The sequence below is a fragment of the Tenrec ecaudatus genome, chromosome X, assembly GCF_050624435.1.
Source record: "Tenrec ecaudatus isolate mTenEca1 chromosome X, mTenEca1.hap1, whole genome shotgun sequence".
NCBI lineage: Eukaryota > Metazoa > Chordata > Mammalia > Afrosoricida > Tenrecidae > Tenrec > Tenrec ecaudatus.
Genome location: NC_134548.1, coordinates 42,498,072 through 42,518,598, shown reverse-complemented (window position 1 = coordinate 42,518,598; position 20,527 = coordinate 42,498,072). Strand labels below are relative to the sequence as shown.

At 38.7% G+C, this 20,527-nt stretch overlaps 1 protein-coding gene across 1 annotated transcript in view; it reads right to left on the bottom strand.

Annotated features, from left to right (window-relative positions):
* Positions 1 to 20,527, bottom strand: part of OTC (ornithine transcarbamylase) — a 78,297-nt gene that overhangs the window by 14,103 nt on the left and 43,667 nt on the right. The window contains exons 5-6 of the mRNA XM_075539242.1: positions 10,012 to 10,165; positions 6,819 to 6,941 (exon numbers count right to left, since the gene is read on the bottom strand). Coding sequence (XP_075395357.1) covers positions 6,819 to 6,941; positions 10,012 to 10,165 — 277 coding nt within the window. The remainder of the gene's footprint in view (positions 1 to 6,818; positions 6,942 to 10,011; positions 10,166 to 20,527) is intronic.

Genomic DNA, 20,527 nt, shown 5'->3' with positions numbered 1-20,527 from the left:
ATGGAAAGTATGGCAATGGGCGTGGTTGGGGGGTTACCTGGTGTCATGCTCAGCTCTCTGAGTGCCCAAAGTTTACCACAACAGGTGGTTTTCATTACATACTGTTGCCTATACATGCCATCTCATCTGTAGCGGGCAGCATGCGCCTTGACTGATTCAATAAGAAGGCTCCCTGGTGGTGTGCAATGGTTTAGCACTTATTTGCTAACCTACCCAGCTGCTCCCTAGACTAAAAGCCTGGATAGCTGCTCTCATAAAGATCACAATCACGGAAAGCCTATGGGACAGTTTTACTGTGTCACAGAGAGTCACCATGAGTCAGAATTGACTTAAGGACACCCAACAACCACAGTGCAGTAACAATATTAGGGATAAGTTATTTTTTGTTAACTGAGGTAAAAACTGAAGCATGTGTAATCACACACACACACACACACACATATACGAGGGTATATAATACAATTTTCATTTTGACATGTACAATCAGTTATATATCTATATTGATATGTATACCTACTTGTCTATCCAATCTTATGCCGATGGATATTTAGGTTATTTCCAATTTGTCTATATATAGTAAACAATAAATAGTGCTGCAGTAAATACTTGTATCTGTATGTGTGCCTGGTTTCAAATGTTCAGGATTGGGATACATACCTAGAAGTGAAGCTGCTAGGTCATATGGTACTTATATATTTATCTTCTTGAGGAATCACCAAACTTTTTCTTCAGTGGTTGTACCAATTTACAATCCTACCAGCAATAAATGAGGGCCTCAATGTCTTCGCATCCTTGCCAACACATGTTATTCTCTATTCGTTTGTTTGTTTAAATCATTATGATGTTAGTGGAGATGAGATATGCCATTGTGGTTTTGCTTTGCATTTACCTAGTGATTAATGACTTTGAGCATCTGTTCATCCGCTTGTTAGCCATTTGTATTTCTTCTCTGGTAAAGGACTCTAGTCAAGTCCTTTGTCTGTTTTTTTCATTGGGCTGCCCACAATCTTTTGTCGTTGAGTTGTAGGAGTTCTTTATGCAAGGGACCTTCAAATGTTCATGGAAACTTTTCATTATCTTTTAAGTTTATATTTTCACAAACTTTTTGAAGCCCCATATATAATCTCAATATTAAACCATTATGAGACACACATGGTTCCAAAATTATTGTCCCAGCCCGGTGAGAATTTTAATAAAATTCATTTATTAACAAACCAAAACCAAACTCACTGCCATTGAGTTGATGATGACTCATAGTGACACTGTAGGACAGGGTAGACTAGTCTCTGTAACTTTCCAAGACTATTTTTGGGAGTCCAAAGCCCCATCTTTCTACCCTTTGATGAACAAGAGTATTTAATTTTGATAAACTCCCATTTATTTATTTTTGTCTTTTATTGTTCATACATTTGGCTCTGGTCTTAACAACTAGGTCTTGAAGATCTCTTCCTATGTTTTCTTCTAAGAGTTAATATTTTAGCTGTTATGGTTAGTTATTTGATCTATTTTGAGTTAATCTGCAGATGTGGGCTACGAGTTCAGCTTCCTTCTTTTTCATTTGGAAATCCAATTGTCCCAGCATCATTTATTAAAGAGACTCTTCTTTTCCCATTGAATGCACTTAGCACCTTTGCCAAGTCAACTGAAACATATATATAAACATTTACTCTAAACAATTCACAATTGGTTAATTTGTGTATCATTATACCAGTACCATACTGTTTTGATTATTGTAGCTTTTTGGGGTGTTTTGAGATCGGGAAATGTGAGTTATTCCTACTTTGTTCTTTCTTAAGATTGTGTCGTCTAATCAGGGTTCTTTACAGTTCTATATAAATTTGATGAATGGCTTTTCCCTTGCCGTAATGAAGCCTGTTGGAATTTTAATGAGGATTGCTTTGAATCTATATATTGATTAGTGTCACATTGGCATCTTAATAATTTTGACTTCTAATCCACAAACATGGAGTTTCCTTATTTATTTTGGTATTCTTTAATGTTTTTAGTAATGGTTTATAGTTTTAGTGTTCAAGAGGCTTTTTGTTTTGTTTTGGCAGGATATAGCAAACAATGCTGTGCTCTCGCCAGTTGTTTTATGCTTTTGTTCTATTTTCCCATTTCAGTGTCCTTTTAACACCTACTTGGAACTCTGTCTTGGAAGATAGTCCTCTGACTACCAGGCTGCTTTTCCTCCTCTTGTGGACAGGCAGACATGTCAGATGTCAGAGGATTTATCTCCCTTTTTTCTTGGGCTGTGCTTGACCAATGCTTGGTTTAGAAGGATGAAAGCACACTTGCCTTGCTTCAGGTTGAGCCAACTTTTGGACATAACCTCTCAGCTCACCCATTGTTATCAGGCTGATGCTATTTTTGGTAGACTTTTGGCACTCAGTGACAACACGTATTCTGTTTTGCCTGGGACTCTCCTAGTTTTAAAATGGAAGGTCCTGCATGCCTGTCTAGAACCACAGTGACACACAGGACTCCACTGGTACATGGGTGATGGCTGCACTTCAGGGACATTGGATACGATTCCAGTCTGCATGGAAGGCCAGAATGACTTGGTAGTAGTTCTTTATTGGGTCAGTTGCACATAAATGCTTACCTTGGGGCCTACTTGTGTGGAGCCTTGATGAAGACATTGAGAGTAAGGTTGCGTAGAGAATGCAGGCTCGAGAATTTATGTATTTACTAGTAGATAAACACAGCTATTGGTCCAATTGTGAAATTTATGTTCATAGTTTGGTAAACATCTCACACTCAAGAAGCAGGAAAAAATGCTTAATCCTCATATAATCAGCTCTGGATGTGTTAACTTATCACAGGGAAGCACAACAATGACTAATGAAATGACGGCAAACATACTTGGCCCAAACCCACCGGTGCATGGTAATTGGGAATGATTGTCCCTTAATGAGACAGCCAAGTCTTTCTTTTACCACAATCAGAATTCTGCATCTGAAATTATGTCTAGGAACGTTTTCCCTTCATAAAACTCCTTATAGGGCATTAGTGACTAATAAAAAGCATATCAGGGGACAGGATTCAGTAGAAATGGGGCATATAAAAGTGTTTGTGGGAGTCCAGATTGCTTTCTGTATTCGTCTTTTGTAGAGTTACAGTATTTAGTGTAAAAGGCCTTTCATAAAGTGGCCCTGAGGTGGGCTGCTAACAAGGTCAACAGTAGAAAGCCACCAGACTCAGAAGCCTCTCTCCTTTAAAGATTCACAGCCTTGGGAATCCACAAGGGAAATTATACTCTGTTCTGTAGGGTCACTATGAATCAGAATCAACTTGATGGCAGTGAAGTTCTGAGATTAATTAATTTAGTATATATCTAAGAGTATTCCCTTCCCCACAAACAATTTTTTAAAAAAAAACATTTTTCTTGTGAATTGGGTCAAGGCTGAACAGAGGAGATCATCAGCTTCAAGAATTGAAACACATTTCCTTTCATGTCATTCATTGCCATCCCCAAAGTCTAACATCACTTGTCCCACTCTCTCCCTTTATTTCCTGTTTCCATTCCTCTTTTTTTCTCTAACCCTTCTGAATTTTGTCCTTTGGCAAATGCTGCCTATTAGAGATCAAATGGTAGAATATTCTAAAGTATGCATTTCTCCCAAGTGTTTTTATTCCCCTTATAGGACTGTTTACTGTTGGGCTGAAAAATTGAGCCCTGTGGATGAGTTCAGTTCTGGGCCTAAAGAGTGACTAAGGGCCATAGTGCTAGTCGGTCCACCAACGAGTAGCAGAGCAGTATGCTTGGTCTGTGTTGCGATTTCATTTTGTTCCACATTTGTCTCTCACACAATCGAGGATCTTCTAATGGCAATCTCTTTCAGACTAGTTGGTAGTGGTTGCTGAGCACCATTTAGTTAGTTGACTTCAGGGTCATGGACACTGATATTTATGTGGTCCATTAGTTCATTGGACCAATTGTTTCCATGTGTTTTTTACTTGTAACACTATTCTTTTTTCCAGAAAGTGAGAGACCAATAGTTGCATCTTAGATGGGTTCCCACCAAACTAGGATATGGAACATTGTCTTTGTGGACTATATTATACCAACTGACCATGGTGTCCCCAAGATCATGATCTTGAGACCTGTCCAGCGACTCATTCCCTCAGGATGTTTGATTATGTCTAAGATCTTTTACTAACTTTGTTCTTGTATGCGCCACAACATTCATGAATATATTTGCATAGGAAGTAACTAAACATGTACAAATTGAGTATCTATCTATCTATCTCTCTACCTATAATCACTCCCACTCTTCCCACACATTTTGAGCCTGCCTATCTATCCCCATACATCTATTTGTAGATCACCATTATTGCAGGATTACGTTTATAACATTATTTGCCTCTGTTGCCTTTAATGGTTGGAAACCTCTCAATATCTTTCCCTGCCTCCATTAATTTTTCTAAGTTTACTCTTATTTTATATTGACTTTCCCTTCACCCAAGGTAATACGTGTCTACTCTCTGGCAGTAATTTACCCCCTCTTCCTCTCCCATTTCAGATCAAAGACTGTTTACTTTATTACAGAAAATTTTCCTAGACTTTTTACAATATTAATCTCATGTAGTATTTGTCCTTAGTTGTTATTAATGAATGAAGGAGTTAATTAATGTGTCCTTATTGTGGTTAACTTATTCCACTTACCATAATGCCCTCCAGGTTTATCTATACTATGAGGTGTTTTGCAGATTCATCGTTACTCTTGAATGCTGCATAGTATTCCATTTGGTATATGTATATATATATATATGTATATATATATCCTATAGTTTATTTATCCATTTTTCCATTGATGGACAACTACGGTAAGTTGTTTCCATCTTTTTTGCCAATGTTAATACTGCTGCAATTAGCATGAGTATGCATATATCTCTATTCATGTCATGGTTTTTATTTCCCTTTGATACATACCAAGTAGAGGATAGCTAGATCACAGGGCATTTTTGAGACTTGGTGGCACTATTGAGTAAGCATTTGAACTGCTAGGCAGTTAAAACCCACCTGATGCTCTGCAGAGGACAGATGATCCTTCAGGAATCTTATATTGGGTTGCTGTGAGTCAGAATTGACTTATGGTGGTGTGTTGTGGTCTTTCTATCTCCAACTTCTTAAGGAAGTTCTATACTGGTTTACACAGTGGCTGCATCATTTTATAAGCCTGCTGGCGGTGTACGAGGATTCTAACATGTCCCCAAGCTTGCCAGCATTTGTTGAGTTGGGTTTTTTTACTTTGCTCTTAATGCTCCGGTAAGATGAGCACTCGTTGTTATTTTGAGTTTGGAACTCTCTAACGACTAAATATCTCAAGCATTTCTTCTGTTTGTTGGCTACCTAAATGTCTTCTTTAGTGAGGCATCTGTTCATGTTCTCTACTCGTGGAAATATCTTAAAATAGGCTTCTCCTAGGGAGCACTACATGAAAAAATTGGTGTATTAATTTATTTATATTATTGAGCAGATAAGACGTATACATGTTAAGAAATTAAAACCATATAAAGTTATATATGATATAAATAAATTCTCCTCCACCTTTCTGTCCCCAAGCCTCCCCGTTCCCCTCTTTAGAGACAAAAACTATTACTACTTTCTTGCATGTGAAAAGGGTTACTTTGGGCTCATGAAAGAAATTATGCTTCCCATAGATTCTGTGAGATTAGCAGAAACTAGGAAGTATGTAGAGTTCATGTTTCCAGCCAGGAGAAACTCGGATTTTAAAGTACAAAGGTTCCTGGAGTTGAGTTTTGAAATACTAAGATGGCGACCTTCACATCAGATTGATTTTTTCTACCAGATTGAAATATTAGAAAAACTCTATGCTGTCTGAATTTCATTGCTTTCTTCAGTCCTTGTGGTAGTAATACACAAATACACCAGTTATTATAATAGCTGATTTCAGGGCATTCAAAGTCAGAATTCAGACATGCTTTTAACACAGGCTTACAGAATGTAAGGTATTAGTTAAAACTATTTCTTTTCTTGTGGAGATGGAAACTGGCCACTCAAGAGACCAGTTAGCTATTTAATAGCAGGGCTAGTAACATGTCCTAAAGTTTTTGGCCCAATTTGGTCTATCTTTAAGTGGAAGGTAAGTTTGTTCTTACTGGATAAAATGCACCTGGGGGTAGTTTAAGAAGGGATTAGATGATATGCAGAAGTTGGAAACTTTGTACATTACACGTAGCAATATAAAATGGTACAGATATTGAGGGAAACAGTTATTCTGGGTTATTAAATAGTTAAATATACAATAAATATAGAATATCACACTGAAATTCCACTTCCAGATATACCCTAAAGAATGAAGAACAGGTACGCAAATTGTGTCACTTGTTCTTTGTAACACTATTCACAATTACAAAAGGTAGAAAGAGTTCTAATCTCCATCGGTAAATGAATGTTTGAGCAAATAAGGGTATATGCATACAATGGATTTTTTTAACATAAAAGGGAATGAAGTACTGATGCATGCTCTAACATAGATGAACTTTGAACACATTATGCTAAGTGAATGAAGACAGGCAAAGAATGTGACATATTGTATGATTCCATTGATATGAATAGGTATTTGACACAGAATTAAGAGTAAAATTTACGGGTGCCTGGGGCAACCTTAATGATTGCAAGTTTCCATTTTGGATGGAGGGAAGAATTTGGAATTATGGTAGATGGGCACCATTATGATTGTGCTTAATTACACTGAGTTGTTAACTTTGAATGATTAATTTTATGACATGTGAATTTCAATGCAATAAAATAAATGGGGGAATTGTGTCATGGTAGAATGTTTCCCTACCTTTGGAGTAGCTGCCTGAAGGTGCATCCCAAATTTTGCTGCACTCATCATGATGGAGTGCAGGATGTTGTTCCCATCCCCGATCCAACTTAGGGTGAGTCCTTTTAGAGAGCCATAGTGTTCCTGCAAGGCAAGGGATGGAGATTAAACCGGGAGGAAATCTACTTAAGGATAACAATTACTAAGGTTCAAATAAAGGAAACCATTTTCACCTCAGTTTTAATGTCCTCTTGGTATGGATAAATTACTGAATTTCTTTTCATAATGGAGCAAATCCCAACATTTGAAGGCACAACCACAAAAGAAAGAGCAAAATGACATACTATCTTCAGCCAAGACATTGTGTGAATTTATATGGACATCCATGTTTTCATATACTTCAAAGCTGCAGCTTAGGTTTCTTCAAGTGTTTAACAAGATGAGAACTACCAATATCCTAGCATTTTCTTGGCCTTGTTGATAAAACAAAGGCATTTATGAAGTTTACATGCTTTGATCCAAGAAATGAGAACTAAAATGCACCTGGAACAGGGCAACACAGTGACACTGCGAATGTTCCTATTTATATAAAGTTTATAAACATGCACAAATAATACTCCCGATTATTCATAGGTATAGATACCTGTAGGAAAAGTACAAACATGACTGAAAAGTATAAAAACAAACATGAGAATGATAGTTTCTTGGTAGAAAAGGAGGCCAGATAGAGTTAGACAGTGAGCTTCAAATCCACTTATAATATTTTATTTCGAAGCATTGAAAGATTCAAAAGTAGTGGTGCCATCATGATAAATGAGCCCTGATGCCACTGTGGGTTAAGCATTGAGTTGATAACCACAAGGTTAGGTATTTGAACCCAGTAACCATAAAAAGTCAAGGATGTCTGCTCCTATAAAGATTTACAACCTGAGAAACCCTAGGAACACCTCTACTCTTCCCTATAGGATCACTATGAGTAGGAATTGGCCTTGATATTAAGATCTGACAAACTGTGTAATGGGCACATCATGGGTGTTTACTTTATCTTGAAGTGTCTATAGGGCTTTTGGTTTTTTTTTATGTCTGCCATTATCAACTTCAGTGTATTGAGCATTTTATTATGGGCTCTTACAGAAATTATAACAACCCATAAATCCATTATATCAAGTGAACTTGTACAAATTCTATCCTCAGAAGTGTCTGTAAGTTTAATGAATTTTATGTATTAATAAAAATAAGATTTTTAAAAAGAGAAAGTTCTATCTTTGGAGAGAACTGCAATTTGAGTAAGTTAGGATTTAAAACCATACCCATCTGACTTTGAGCATGCTCAGAATACATTGCTATTTATTCATTCAATTGCTACTTTGAGCAGCTCCTGTAATGAAGGCATTCTGTGAGGGCCTCCAGGGGACAAGATGATGAATAGGACAGCTCATTGTCTCTCAATGTATTTATAATCTAGTAATGACAAAGCCCGGGGAAGCACTCAATTAGCTGTTATTCCACACCTGCAAATAACTACTCGGTATGTGACATCATCATACCATCCTCTCAGGATGGATCTTCTCTCCATTTGTGAAGAGCTTCATTTTCAATTTAACCTCACACCTCCATGTGTGCAGCTCATCCAAATAAAGAGAAAGACAGGCTTATCTAGCTTGCTCATTCTCTAGCAGCCTGACAGCCAGGGTTGTGAGCATCCCACAGGCAGACTCGTGGTGGTGAAGCAAGCGAGGTGAACCTTTCAAAATTGTTCACGTTCCTAATGTGGGGAAATATGGCAAAGGTTGAACCCTGATTCTATAAATTGCGCATGTTCTTGAACCTAGTCTTAAACTTACCACTTTATTAAAATGATAGAAAGTGCATTCCTCTCCCCCAAATTACTTAGTACAGGCAGTCGCTAGGTTATGAATGCCTGAAACACAACTCCCACTTGTCCTGTAAGGCTAAGCAAATGTGTGCTCACTCTAAAACCATTCAACCAACCTCATCACAATCACCTTCACTTGCAGCTTTTCACTCTTCAAAAGGCTTCAAGTCATTGCTTGCACTGACCCTACTTCAATCCTGTCAAGTGCAAATTATAAGAGATTTCAAAAGTGTAAATCTCTACAGGAGCAAACAGTATCAACCCTGGTGGGTTTGAACTACAGAGTTTGTGGTTATCAGCCAATGTCAATCAATGACTAGCCCACAGCAATGCTGGGATGCTTTTTTTTTTTTGGCAGTAAAGTAAAACTAAATAAGAAGGACCATGTGCCCTTGTTTGGACTTCAGACTTGTGTACAAATTCTTAAAGTCACAGTGAGGAAAGGATATTGTTTCTAACCACAGACTGTATGTAACTCACAATTTTGAATATTTAAAGTACACCCCTCCAGTTGTCACCCACAAGCCACAGACTCTAGTATATGTAAGATTACAGAAAGCTGCTCAAATCTAAATAATCTAGCATCCCATAGTCATCTGTTGTGTTACTGTGAGGTAGTCTATATGCCCCAGAAACTGAATCAGCCGAATTTTAGGGAAGAGGTTTTATTAGGGGGAAAAAACCCAGCCTGGGCGATGTCCCACAGTGCGCAATATCCGAGCGGAGGGAGTCGCACCCCGGGCTATAGGAGTGACCTTTTTTTGCCGGGAGACACGTGGCTGGGCTGGCTCTGGGCTCATATCTAGTAAAATGATCGGGGATTGGAAGGTAGAGGCACGTCTGGCTTCTTGACTAGGCAGAGGTGTCTGCCAGGGATTGGTGGAGCAGGTGCGCCTGAGTCCCTGGCCAGACAAAGGTGCCCGTCCATGATTGGTGGGCGCAGGCATGTCCGCACCCCTAGCCAGGTAAGAAAGGCTGCTGGTGATTGATTGGTGGACGCAGGCATGTCCGCCCCCCTAGCCAGGCAAGGGAGCACTTCCTAGCTCCTGGTAGAGCGCACACGTGGCTGAGTGCAAGGTCTGGAGAGAGTTGCATCAGCCAACTCTGATCAGCTCCGCATGGGGTGGGGGTTTATGGATTTGGCCCGACAGTTACATATGGCACCCAAAGCAAAAAGTGCAAGGGGTTGGAATCAGAATTGAAAATAGAAAGATCTTGCAGTCTGTTTTTAACAAGGCCCGTGTGCACCCATACCATCCTTTAAGGAAATGGCTCCATTGAAAGCTAGCCAGCCATTTGTTGATTTTGTTCTTGTATACGACAAAGAGAACAGCCAACCTGGAGGGTGAGGTAATCAGCCAGGATCTGAATCGGATGGTACAAGTCCGAGAGCCCATTGATGATCGGGATGGAAGCTTCTTGGGCCAGGGTGTCCAGATCCGACTGTTTGTACACTCGAGCCAGCACTGCATCTGTCATGCTAGATAATACACTGTGGAAAACCAAGACAGATTATCTAAGTTAATTACGCTCTATAGTTCTTGCTTTAATATGGGATCTTTAATTGTATGGTAAATGTTAACAAATTAGACTTCTTACCAAGTTACCATTTAACAACTTAGCAGCATGACTGACTGAAAAGTGACTTTTTAACATAAAGTCATTATGAAGACAAGATGTTGTTCCAACCATGCGATTTTACTATATTTTGAACTGAAGAGAAATGAATTGTGGGCCAAGTAGATGTGAGTGCCACCCAGTAGGTGGGCTCAGTTAAGAACGATGAGACAAAAAAGGAGATCGACACAAAAAGACAAATATTATATGAGTCCACAACTATAAGAACAAACACCAATTAAATACATCACAGAGATCAAATCACAACCAAAGGGGTGGAAAGTCTGCCTACTGGCCATGAACACCCCCTTATATGTACTTCACAAGAGCAACCTTGAAAGAGGAGGCCTCACATTGGCTGGGGTCACACCTTCAAGCAGAGAGAGAAGGGAGAAGATCATTCACTCGATGCCACACAACACAGAGACAAGGCTGTGACAAATGCACAGGCCATCCACGGGAGTGGGAGGAGAACCTTACTGGAAAAGCAAGTTAAGACCAGGGGAGGGGAGCATTTTTAATTCAGAGGAGGCACTTATAATTCTGTTGGTGGGTAATTGGGGAAGAACAATGTCACATCAGGAAGGGATGCTAAACAACAATTGTAGGGAACCTAAGGAGAGAATAAGCCTGGTTCTATGTACCTGGGTAGACACTTTAATAAATTTCTACCAAAACCTCAGTGAACCATGCCATGGTCTCAGCACTATGATGACCTTAGACACTGGTCTTACAGGGGCATGGTATCCCTCAAAGGCCACACCAGAAGGACTTGACATGGAAGCTCAACTGAATAAACTGGGCCCTACCTCAAAACTACCTGCAGTCTTTGGACTTAAAGACAGAGATTCCCTGATGAGAGAGGAAGCAAAGGCTGGCTATCCCAAGACTGTGGAAATTGAACCTCGTGTGCCTTAGTCGACATCCAATGAAAGGGGACCCAGAACCACCGTGCATTTAGTATCTCAATTCCAATAACAGGTATTAATCTGATAGACAAGGATCTGCACTTGTAAGGAGTGTTACAGGAAATTTTCTGCTAGCACCAATCCCCGTGCTCCAGGTAAACAGAGCTCCATCAATTCCGAAAGCAATCTGCACAAAGCAACCACGCATGGATTGCAGCTCACAGTCTGACTCTACTCATAAACGTTTCATATCAATAGTATCTTACATTCTATGGTATTGGATAAATTATTGATCTTATCAATGTAATTCCCTTATATGCCAGGAGGATGATTGACAATGCTTTTCTTTTCTGTTTGTTTTGTCTTTTGTTTTATCCCTTTGAGGGGAGTTGTGTGTTTTGTTTTTCCTTGTTGGTTTTTGTTTTTGTCATAAAATGATTGCTGAAGTAATCCTGCATCTTTCATAATCATTCATAAGGAGATGGATTCTGGGCTCCCACTTAACTTTAGCCCCAGTCCAAGATGATGATAACACAATCCAAACATGATGAAGGAAAAGATATCAGCGCTTAAATTTGAATACTCCATTTGTAGAACGCTATAGAGGGCAGTGGGAGCCCAGAATTTATCTGCAGTGTATCTCGTCAGATGTGACCTCTGGCAGATCCTCACTAGCCACAGACAAGGGACTCAAACAGCTGTACTATCAGAGAGATTATTGTAAATTCGTGGTGGATCGAAGCACAATATGATAGGATACTTGCTCAGGTGACCTCCTTCTTGACGCAACCTGAATTTGCTCTAGACTTAAATATTTATCAGCTGTTCCACGACAGAAATTTCTTTTCTGGCTTTAAAAATATTGCTGGTGTTTTTTCTTTATTACTCTTTATTTTATCTTTATATTATTATTTTATATTTTTGAATTTTATTATTTTATTCTTTCTGTTTCATTTTGGTTTGGGGTTGTTGTTTCTGTTAGGTTTTCCAGTTTACGAACCACAGAAAGAGTGGATACAAAGGAACTCTAACTGATGCAATGGTTAATCTGGGGATGGGGATGTGGGGGGCCTGGGGAGAGTGAGGGGAAGTGGGGAACAAACAATGGGTGCAGGAGGAGGAAGGAGCACTAGAACTGATTGTGATGATGTATATACAACTCTTTTAAAATCCACTTATCTATGGAAGTGTATGATATGTTTATTTTATATCAAGAAAGTTACTAAAAGAAATAACGTATGAAAGAAAGAAAGAAACCAAAGTTGACCAACTGTTGCCATGGGTGAAAGAGAAAGAGCTGTTTCCTAGGGTGACTGAGTTAATGGTGGTGGAATGACTTGGAAAATGATATCAATAATGATTTCAGACCACGAAGAATAAAATCAATGGCACCGAATCATACTTGTAGAAGTTGTTGAATTGGAGAATGTTTTGTTGTGTATATTTTTGCCAAAATTAAAAAAATAATTACACTAAGAACTATGAGTATAAAGAAAAAGAAAATGATCTAAAATTGATTGTGGTAATGATTGTACAACTCTTCTTGATATGGCTGAACATTTGAATTGTCTGATACATGGATGAAGTGCCAATAAAACTGTTTTTTTTTTTAAATTAGATAGAGATTTTACTTGTGGCTAGTTTTCTTTTATATCATCTCATAGAAAAAAAATATATTTTCATTATAAAATTGATAGTACTAGAGTACAGGCACGGAGGGCACTACCCAGCCCATGCTTCCAGGAGAACCTGCCTGGAAGAGCACTATTGCTGATGGACTCTAGCTGTGGCAACTCCTGGATTTCCTCTGCAGCATTTCTGTCCAGTCTCTGTTTTTTGTGGTTGCTCCCAGCCAAGGTGGGAATCCTGAAACTAATGCTTTCTTGCGAGAACTCTGATGGGCAGCCCTTGCCTGGGGCTTCTCATCATCCTGGTTAGATGTTCTCAGGCTCACTTCAGTCTTTGCCTCCATCTTCATTCCTCCCCTTTCTCCTTTGGCGTGAGTCAGGCCCACACCTAAGTCTGAAGGCTCCCCCACCCACTAATCCTGCTTCCACTCTCTTTGTCCTTCACAGACGTTTTCCGCAATAAATCTCTTGCACATGTAAATTCATCTTACAGTCTGCTGCTCAGTGGACCTAAGCAGGTACATCCAGTAATAAACTCAGGTACAGGCTGAGCCTAAGAAGATATTTCCCTCCTTGTCCCTTCACTGTACAATCCTAAGAGCATCTTTGGAAAATTCACTAAGGAAAGAAGATAAAGAAAGTCATGGTCACATATTGAAGCAACACACATAAGAAAGATGGGTGTTATTCTCATTCGATAGTTAAAGGACCCTAGGGTCACACACCTAATTAAGTTTGGATCGCTTATTTTCAAACCCAAATCAGTTTAACTCAAATCGGTTTAACTCAATGGTCTGTGATCCTTGGTTTCATAAGACATCCCAGTTAATTGCTTTAATAACATCTTTGGTGTCCCTGTTGCATAGTGCCTGGGGTTAAAAGCTTGCAAGTGGCCAACCAAGGCAAAAGAATTGCTCTATGTTCACCTGGAACCGTAGAGGAAGAATGAAAATCTAGTCTAGAAAGTGGCTATGGAATGTGGGGTTACATGCCTCTATCAGCAAACTGCCTCCTTTGTCATGAAAGCAAAATTGGATGGTTCCTGGTTACCGTTATTGACTATTTTGGTCAAATATTCCATAGAAGGTTCCTGATAAAAAGGGTAGAAATGAAAAAGAATTAAAAATTTGCACATACTCCAGACTTCCTCGAACCGTCAAGACTGGAGGAACCCCTGAAATTATTGCCCTGATATGATTTATAATCTAAACATATCCACTGACATCTTTGTGAAACAAAATTATAGTTTAGCTTAACTAGTAAAAATGTCTGCCTTAGCATTTTATTTAAAATTTATTTGTACAGGATCAAAAAAGCCGTGGTAGCATGACACAGTGGTCTAAGACATACATTGCTCACCACAAGGTCAGCAGTTTAAATGTCCTGGTCACTCTGAGAGAGAAAGATGAGGCTGCCTGATTAGCAGTCTCAAAAGCACTAAGAAACAGTTCTACTCTGGCTCATATAGAGTCACTATGAGTCGGAATGGATTCCAGGGCCACTGGGTTTGGTTTTGAGTTCTCTATGAGATCATATTGGCAACAGAAACTTCAAAGATTGGATGGGAAGCTTAGGGTTTCCTAGGACATTATGCTAGAAAAGCAGAGGCAAGTCCGAGAGGTGATGCATGGAGAAATGGTTGAATTGGTGGATATATATTTGGGTGAATATATATTTTAAGTCCATGTTCTTGCCATTAAAACACATTGCCTCCAGCCCATAGATAATAAAAGTGTGCAAAGGGAGTCTTGGGTCTACACTTCAGGTCACTCCCTGTAGCACGATGATGATGATTCCCTCAGCTGAAGCTGAAAGGATTGGCAGTCACACTTGGAGCTGGTTTACTTTTCCTTCACCGAAGAAACTCAGCTTTCCAATGAGAGGCCATTCATGCTCCCTGTTCCTTCAAGATTTTAATCTGAATCCCGTTAATATGACATATATGTTACACTGGTGCTTCACACTCAACTAGAAGACTGCAGGCTTTACAACTTCATCATGGGAGAGTAACTCACATGAAAGCAGACATTTCAATGGTAGCTATGGTCAACTAGTGGTTCCCTATTTCAGAAGAATTGTTTGATTTTATGATATCGAAAATCCTGTGGAACTGAGAGAGGCAGACAGAGAGGTGTTTGAACCCAGAAGTCATACTTTAGGACTCTTTAAACATGCATCGATTCCTAAAGTGTGTGCAGGTAGGATAAAAAAAAATGTGTTTGAAAAAATTACAGTTTGTGCTTTGGAATTTCATTGTTTGTCAGAAAAGTAGATGTGACCGCTATTGTAGCTTTTCAAATCATTTTAAATAGATGCGACCATAGGCTGCCAACCTCCTATGGTTTTTGTAGATTTCACAATATGTTGTTAAATGCTGTACACAAGAGTGTAAACAGTATCTCAAGTCCATGCATAAGGACATGAAGGCCCTTTAAAACCTGGAGAAATTAAAGAAAGGTTAGGCAAAAGTAAAGAAAGATGAGGCTGAAAGAGAAAAACCGTAGAGAAACTGCTCAAAACCAAAGTAAGCAAAATGAAATGACTGTCATTGGCTTTATTCAGATGCACAGCGACCCTATAGGATGGAGAAGAACTGTCTGTCCCCCGACCCCATGGATTCTGAGACTGCAAACCTTCGAGAGCGTAGAATAGGCATGTCTTTCAAGAAGATTGGATGAGAAAAGTGGGGGGACAGCTTTTGTCATCATCTCATTTAATGAGTACCTGTCTCAAAAGTCTCTATAGTATAGTAGAACATATAGCCGGTGAAGTTAAGAAAACTTCTGGGTCAATTGGCATACCATAGTCCACCATGATAATGTTCTGATTCCTACTTTGCTGAGTTTTTTTCCCTATTGATGCTTGGGTCTTAAAAGCTTGTGAGTGACCATTTAAGGTGCAACTACTGATTGCTCTCCATCTGGAGGAAAGAAGAGATGAAAATCCAAGATACATGGAAGCAATTGGTCCAAATGACTAATGAACCAAGTAATCTAGGTGCCACAACCCTGAGATTAGACACTGATAGTGCCTGGTTACCACTACGAAACAGTCTGAAAGTGATCATTGTCGAAGGTCCTAGACAGAGTAGGAAACAAATGTAAAGCTAACTCAAAATCAAATCGATAAGGCTTACTGGTCTGATGGAAACTGATGGAACTCCTGAGGCTATGTTCCTTAAACACTTTTCAAGCTTGGAACTAAACTCATCCCCATGGATCAACTTTCAGCCAAATAACAGACAGGTGAACAATAATAATAGGACCAATGCATGACTTAGAAAAAACAATCATCTGAAATCAAAGGACCATATTTGCCCAGGGACGAAATCCAAAAGGTAGGAAGGGAGAAGAAATGGGGTCCGAATAGCATGCACAGGGAAGAAATGGGATAAATTCTGTTACATTGTGGAGTTATAAACAATGTACAAAACAAAATGTGTATGATTTATTGGGGGAAAATAAATTTTCTCTGTAAATTCTCACCCAAATTATTTAAAAACTGTTTTTAATGAGTAAAGTAGGCAATAAAGTAAGCTTGCATTTACTTGTTCTGTTTATCATGTCAACTTTGTATCCCCAGAATCTCTGTGGTGTGATTCGTGGAAGAGTGGTTAGTCAGCTTTGTTGAAGTTGCCAACACCTGCTAAAATAAAGGTTCTCTACCTTGGCTATACATGTATGGAGCTTTAAAATAAAAAGTTACCAAAGGCTGGCCTTTGGGAGGTTAAGTCAGATGATACAGTATTGTTATAGAATCAGTGTTTTGAAACATTCTGAGTCTTTCCAGTAAGAAGGCCAAGCTGAGAACCATTGTGCTAAAAAGCAGAGGGTGAGAAGAGAGTGCAGTACTCTGCTGTTGGGTAGAACAATGGATACATGTAGAGGAGAGTTGCGGAAACTCCATACTATAGGAAAATTAAGAAATAATAATGATATGATACATATTGGAAAAATAGTGAGAATTTATGAACATATCCAAGGAGTGTTTCCTTTCTGCTCCATCACAACCCAGAGCAGTTCCTTGGTGACAGTGGTAGCTGTACCTTTATCCATGATAATCACTTGTAAGCATCCCTAGTGAGAAAGGTTTGGTCTCTAATACCGTTCTATAGGAACTATTGGAAGAGAATCAATTCCATGTCTTTCGGAAGGATAAAAGCACACTAGGTCTAGAACATCTTGTTGTTGCCAGAAAGCAAAAGTGAATTTTAAATTTGGCAGGAACAAAAACAGCAAATTATTATTTGAAAAAATTGGCAGGGATAGTCCTAGGAGGAAAAAAAAGTCAAACCAAAAAGGTTCCTATTTCTGAAATTGTGATCATTTATTGAAAAATAGTCAAAGGGAAACAAGTTGTTCTTGCAAAAGGTCATAGTGATCCTGAGAAAATACTTACTATAAAAAAAGGTAACAAAATATACATGGAACACTAAAGATGCATGACGATAATGTACACTCAATTCATTTTCTTAAATAAGTAGAACATTTTGATATTTTGTTTCTTTTGGATAAGTATATTTCTGTTTATAAGTAATAGCTATGTACCCCTTTTAAAAATGGACAAAAAATTAAACCATATAGTCCTAAGTGGATAGGTCCCATCAACATTTGCGATCTTATCTGGATATTAAATACAAAAGGAGTCCAATAGTTTATTAGTGCCAGTTTTCACATGCAATTTCCTATTAGAAACAAGCTACAAATTATTATTCCAAAATGATAAATCAGTTAACCACCCTGGAAAAGAAACCTACTTTTTAGACTAACTTTTTCATCTCCTTGGGAATAAAACTTTTTGGTGGCACTACCCATTAAGACAATGCGAATTAAAAAGGTACATACTTTTAAATATTGAAGCCAAGCCAGGATAATATATCATAAAACACTAAAATGAGTCAAAGACTGTGAGAGATTGAAAACAAACAACCTTTAAATAACAGCTCATATTTTAATTTCTTAAGAATTGCTGATGACATAACAGTTAAGCTTTCAGCAACGAACTGAAAGGTTATTGCTTTGAATACAACAAAGAGCTCTTCAGGAGGAAGATCTAGAGATGTGCTTCCATAAAGATTAAAAAAAAAGATTTCAGCCTAGTGAACTCTATGGGGTAGTCCTGCTCTGTCACCTGGCTCAACACCAACAGCAAGTAGCTATAATAAAAGCTTCCTAAAGATGCCCACATCCTAATCCCCTAACTTTAAATATATAACCTTACATGACAAAAGGGATGCAGATGTTCAATTACAGATCTTGAGATAAAATTATCCCAGGGTGAGTTTGATGAAATCACAATGGTCACTAGGAGTGGGAGGTAAGAGATGAGAGCGAAGGGAAGATACACTCTCTATGCTGCAGATCTTGAAGATGGCGAAAGGGACCGACACTAAAAGATGAAAAGACAACAGATTCTCTAGCAAACTTCCAAAGGCACACAGCTCGTGAACCCTCTCGAGACTCCTGACCTCCCAAACTGAAAGACACTAAGTGTTGCATTGTTTCCAGCGGCTACATTTGTGATGACTTATGACTGCAGCACTAGGACAACTGATACAGCTCTCGTCACCCCAAGTGAAAACTATATGATAAAAAGATATTCAATCTAGTGGTCAGAAGCTTGAGTTTAATTGACTTAAATTTTTTACTAAGTGCCCACAAGCAAACCAAAATTAAGTGGTCAACACTCTAGAACTTGCAGCTTTGAGATGGGTATTGTTTTTTACCTTGCCAGTCTGGCAAGATTACATAAACCCTGTGGTGTCATAAAAATGATCTCTTGTAAAATTCATGTCACTCAAGCAATGCGTAGGAGTTAAGTTCCAGGCTCAGGTAAGAATAAGAATCAAAATAAGGATACGAATAAAAAAACACTATTAAATCTGTGCTAGTCTTGTTGCCAAAATGTTTATCAGGTCTCTAATCAATGTGATATTTTGTGTGTGTATATATATATATATTTAGAACATTCACACAAATCTGAAATGTAATTATGTTAAATGTTTAAAAGCATCTTATTACATTGGCAATCAGTGTTTACACTGTTGAGGAGACTTGTTTTGCTCATTTAATATGTGTTTAATTTATTGGCTGTATAAGTAGTATTTGAATGTTTAGAACGTGCATCAGAATCCCCAGGAGAGGGCTTGGTTACAGCACAGGTGGGTAGGACCCACTTCCAGAGTTTCTGGTCCTTGGGTGGGGCCTGAGCTTTTGCATTTCTATCAAGCTCCCAGGTGATGCTGATACTGTTGGTTTGGCGACCACAGTTTGAGCACCACTTTAGAACGACATTTGCTATTTAGTTCTTAAATGAATGTCAATTACTTGATACCTTCATAAGGTTATTAAATTGGACTGCAAACAGTACTAAGAGCACAGAATATGCCTCTATTAAAAACTTTAAATTTACTGTCATCAAGTTAATTCTGACTCATAGCGACTTGATAGGACACAATAGATCTGGCCCTGCAGTTTTTCCTAGTAGTAAATCTTTATGAGAGTAGAAAGCCTCATTTTCCTCCAACAGAGTCACAGGTGGTTTCTAACTGTGGACCTTGTGACTGGCAGCCCACCGTATAACCCACTGCACCACCAGGGCTCCTATACCTGTGTTTGGTGCCACCAAGTGCCCTGAGTTAGGACTCATCCTGACCCTACGTAAATCAGAACAAAACATATCCTGTTCTTGCGGCATCCTCACAATTGTTGTGTTTGAGCCAACTGTTGCAGCTGCTGTGTCAGTCCATCTTGTGGAGGGGCTTTCTCTTTTTTGAGCATTTGGACACACATAAGGGAAGTGGAATCTGATGATGTGGGGAGGGGAAGCAACCCCCAGGTTATTTTCACGTTGGAATCATTGGGGGAAGCAAGGATATTAAAGACCTTCAGCTAAACAATTAGTGCATATTATTTTGCCCCTGACATTGATTTATACTTTATACTTGAAGCTGCTAGCAATCATTCTTCTGATTCTTTTTTTTAAATTAATAACATTTTTGGTTGTTTTTAAATCCTTCCCATGGGAAGTACTTACCAACTTATTGCTAACGCTAGGGTACAGACACATTAACAGCAATCTGGCCTTTATACTCTTCCATTGTAACATCAAGGTTAAAAGTGCTGCTAATGAAAGGCTGACAAGTTTAAAATACTCTCTGGCTCTAAACTGACATTTAATTTTGCCCTCTTTTTATTTCTTTGGCATACAGAGAGTTCTGCTTGCCTGCCGGTAGATTGCAGCGGCTTTGCATATAATTGTTAAGCATCAGCCCCAAATGGTAGCAAAACAACTTCTGCAAAATCAAAATTACCCACATTTAAAGTTTCCCATATAGACCAGTTTTCCCTGGATGTTTAATAGCCAATCATAGATTTTTTAAGTTTAATAATTTAAAATATTATTCACCTTGATATTTCCTGCATGTTCAAAACCTTATCTAATTCTGCCCGATACATGCCTATTCCCCCACAACAGCTCCTCTCCTACTGTTTAGAAAACAGAGAGAAGAATGGCATGGGCCTGTCAATGCAAAGATGCTTCCAGAGGACATATAATGGTCATTTTGATTATTTTTGAATAGTGTCAATATTGGCAGATTCATGTATATGTTATCTGTTTCAGGATTTTCTACCAAAGGAGGATTGCTGTTGTTGTAGCTGTATGCTATCAATTTTAGTCTGTCTCAGCATGACGGGGTAA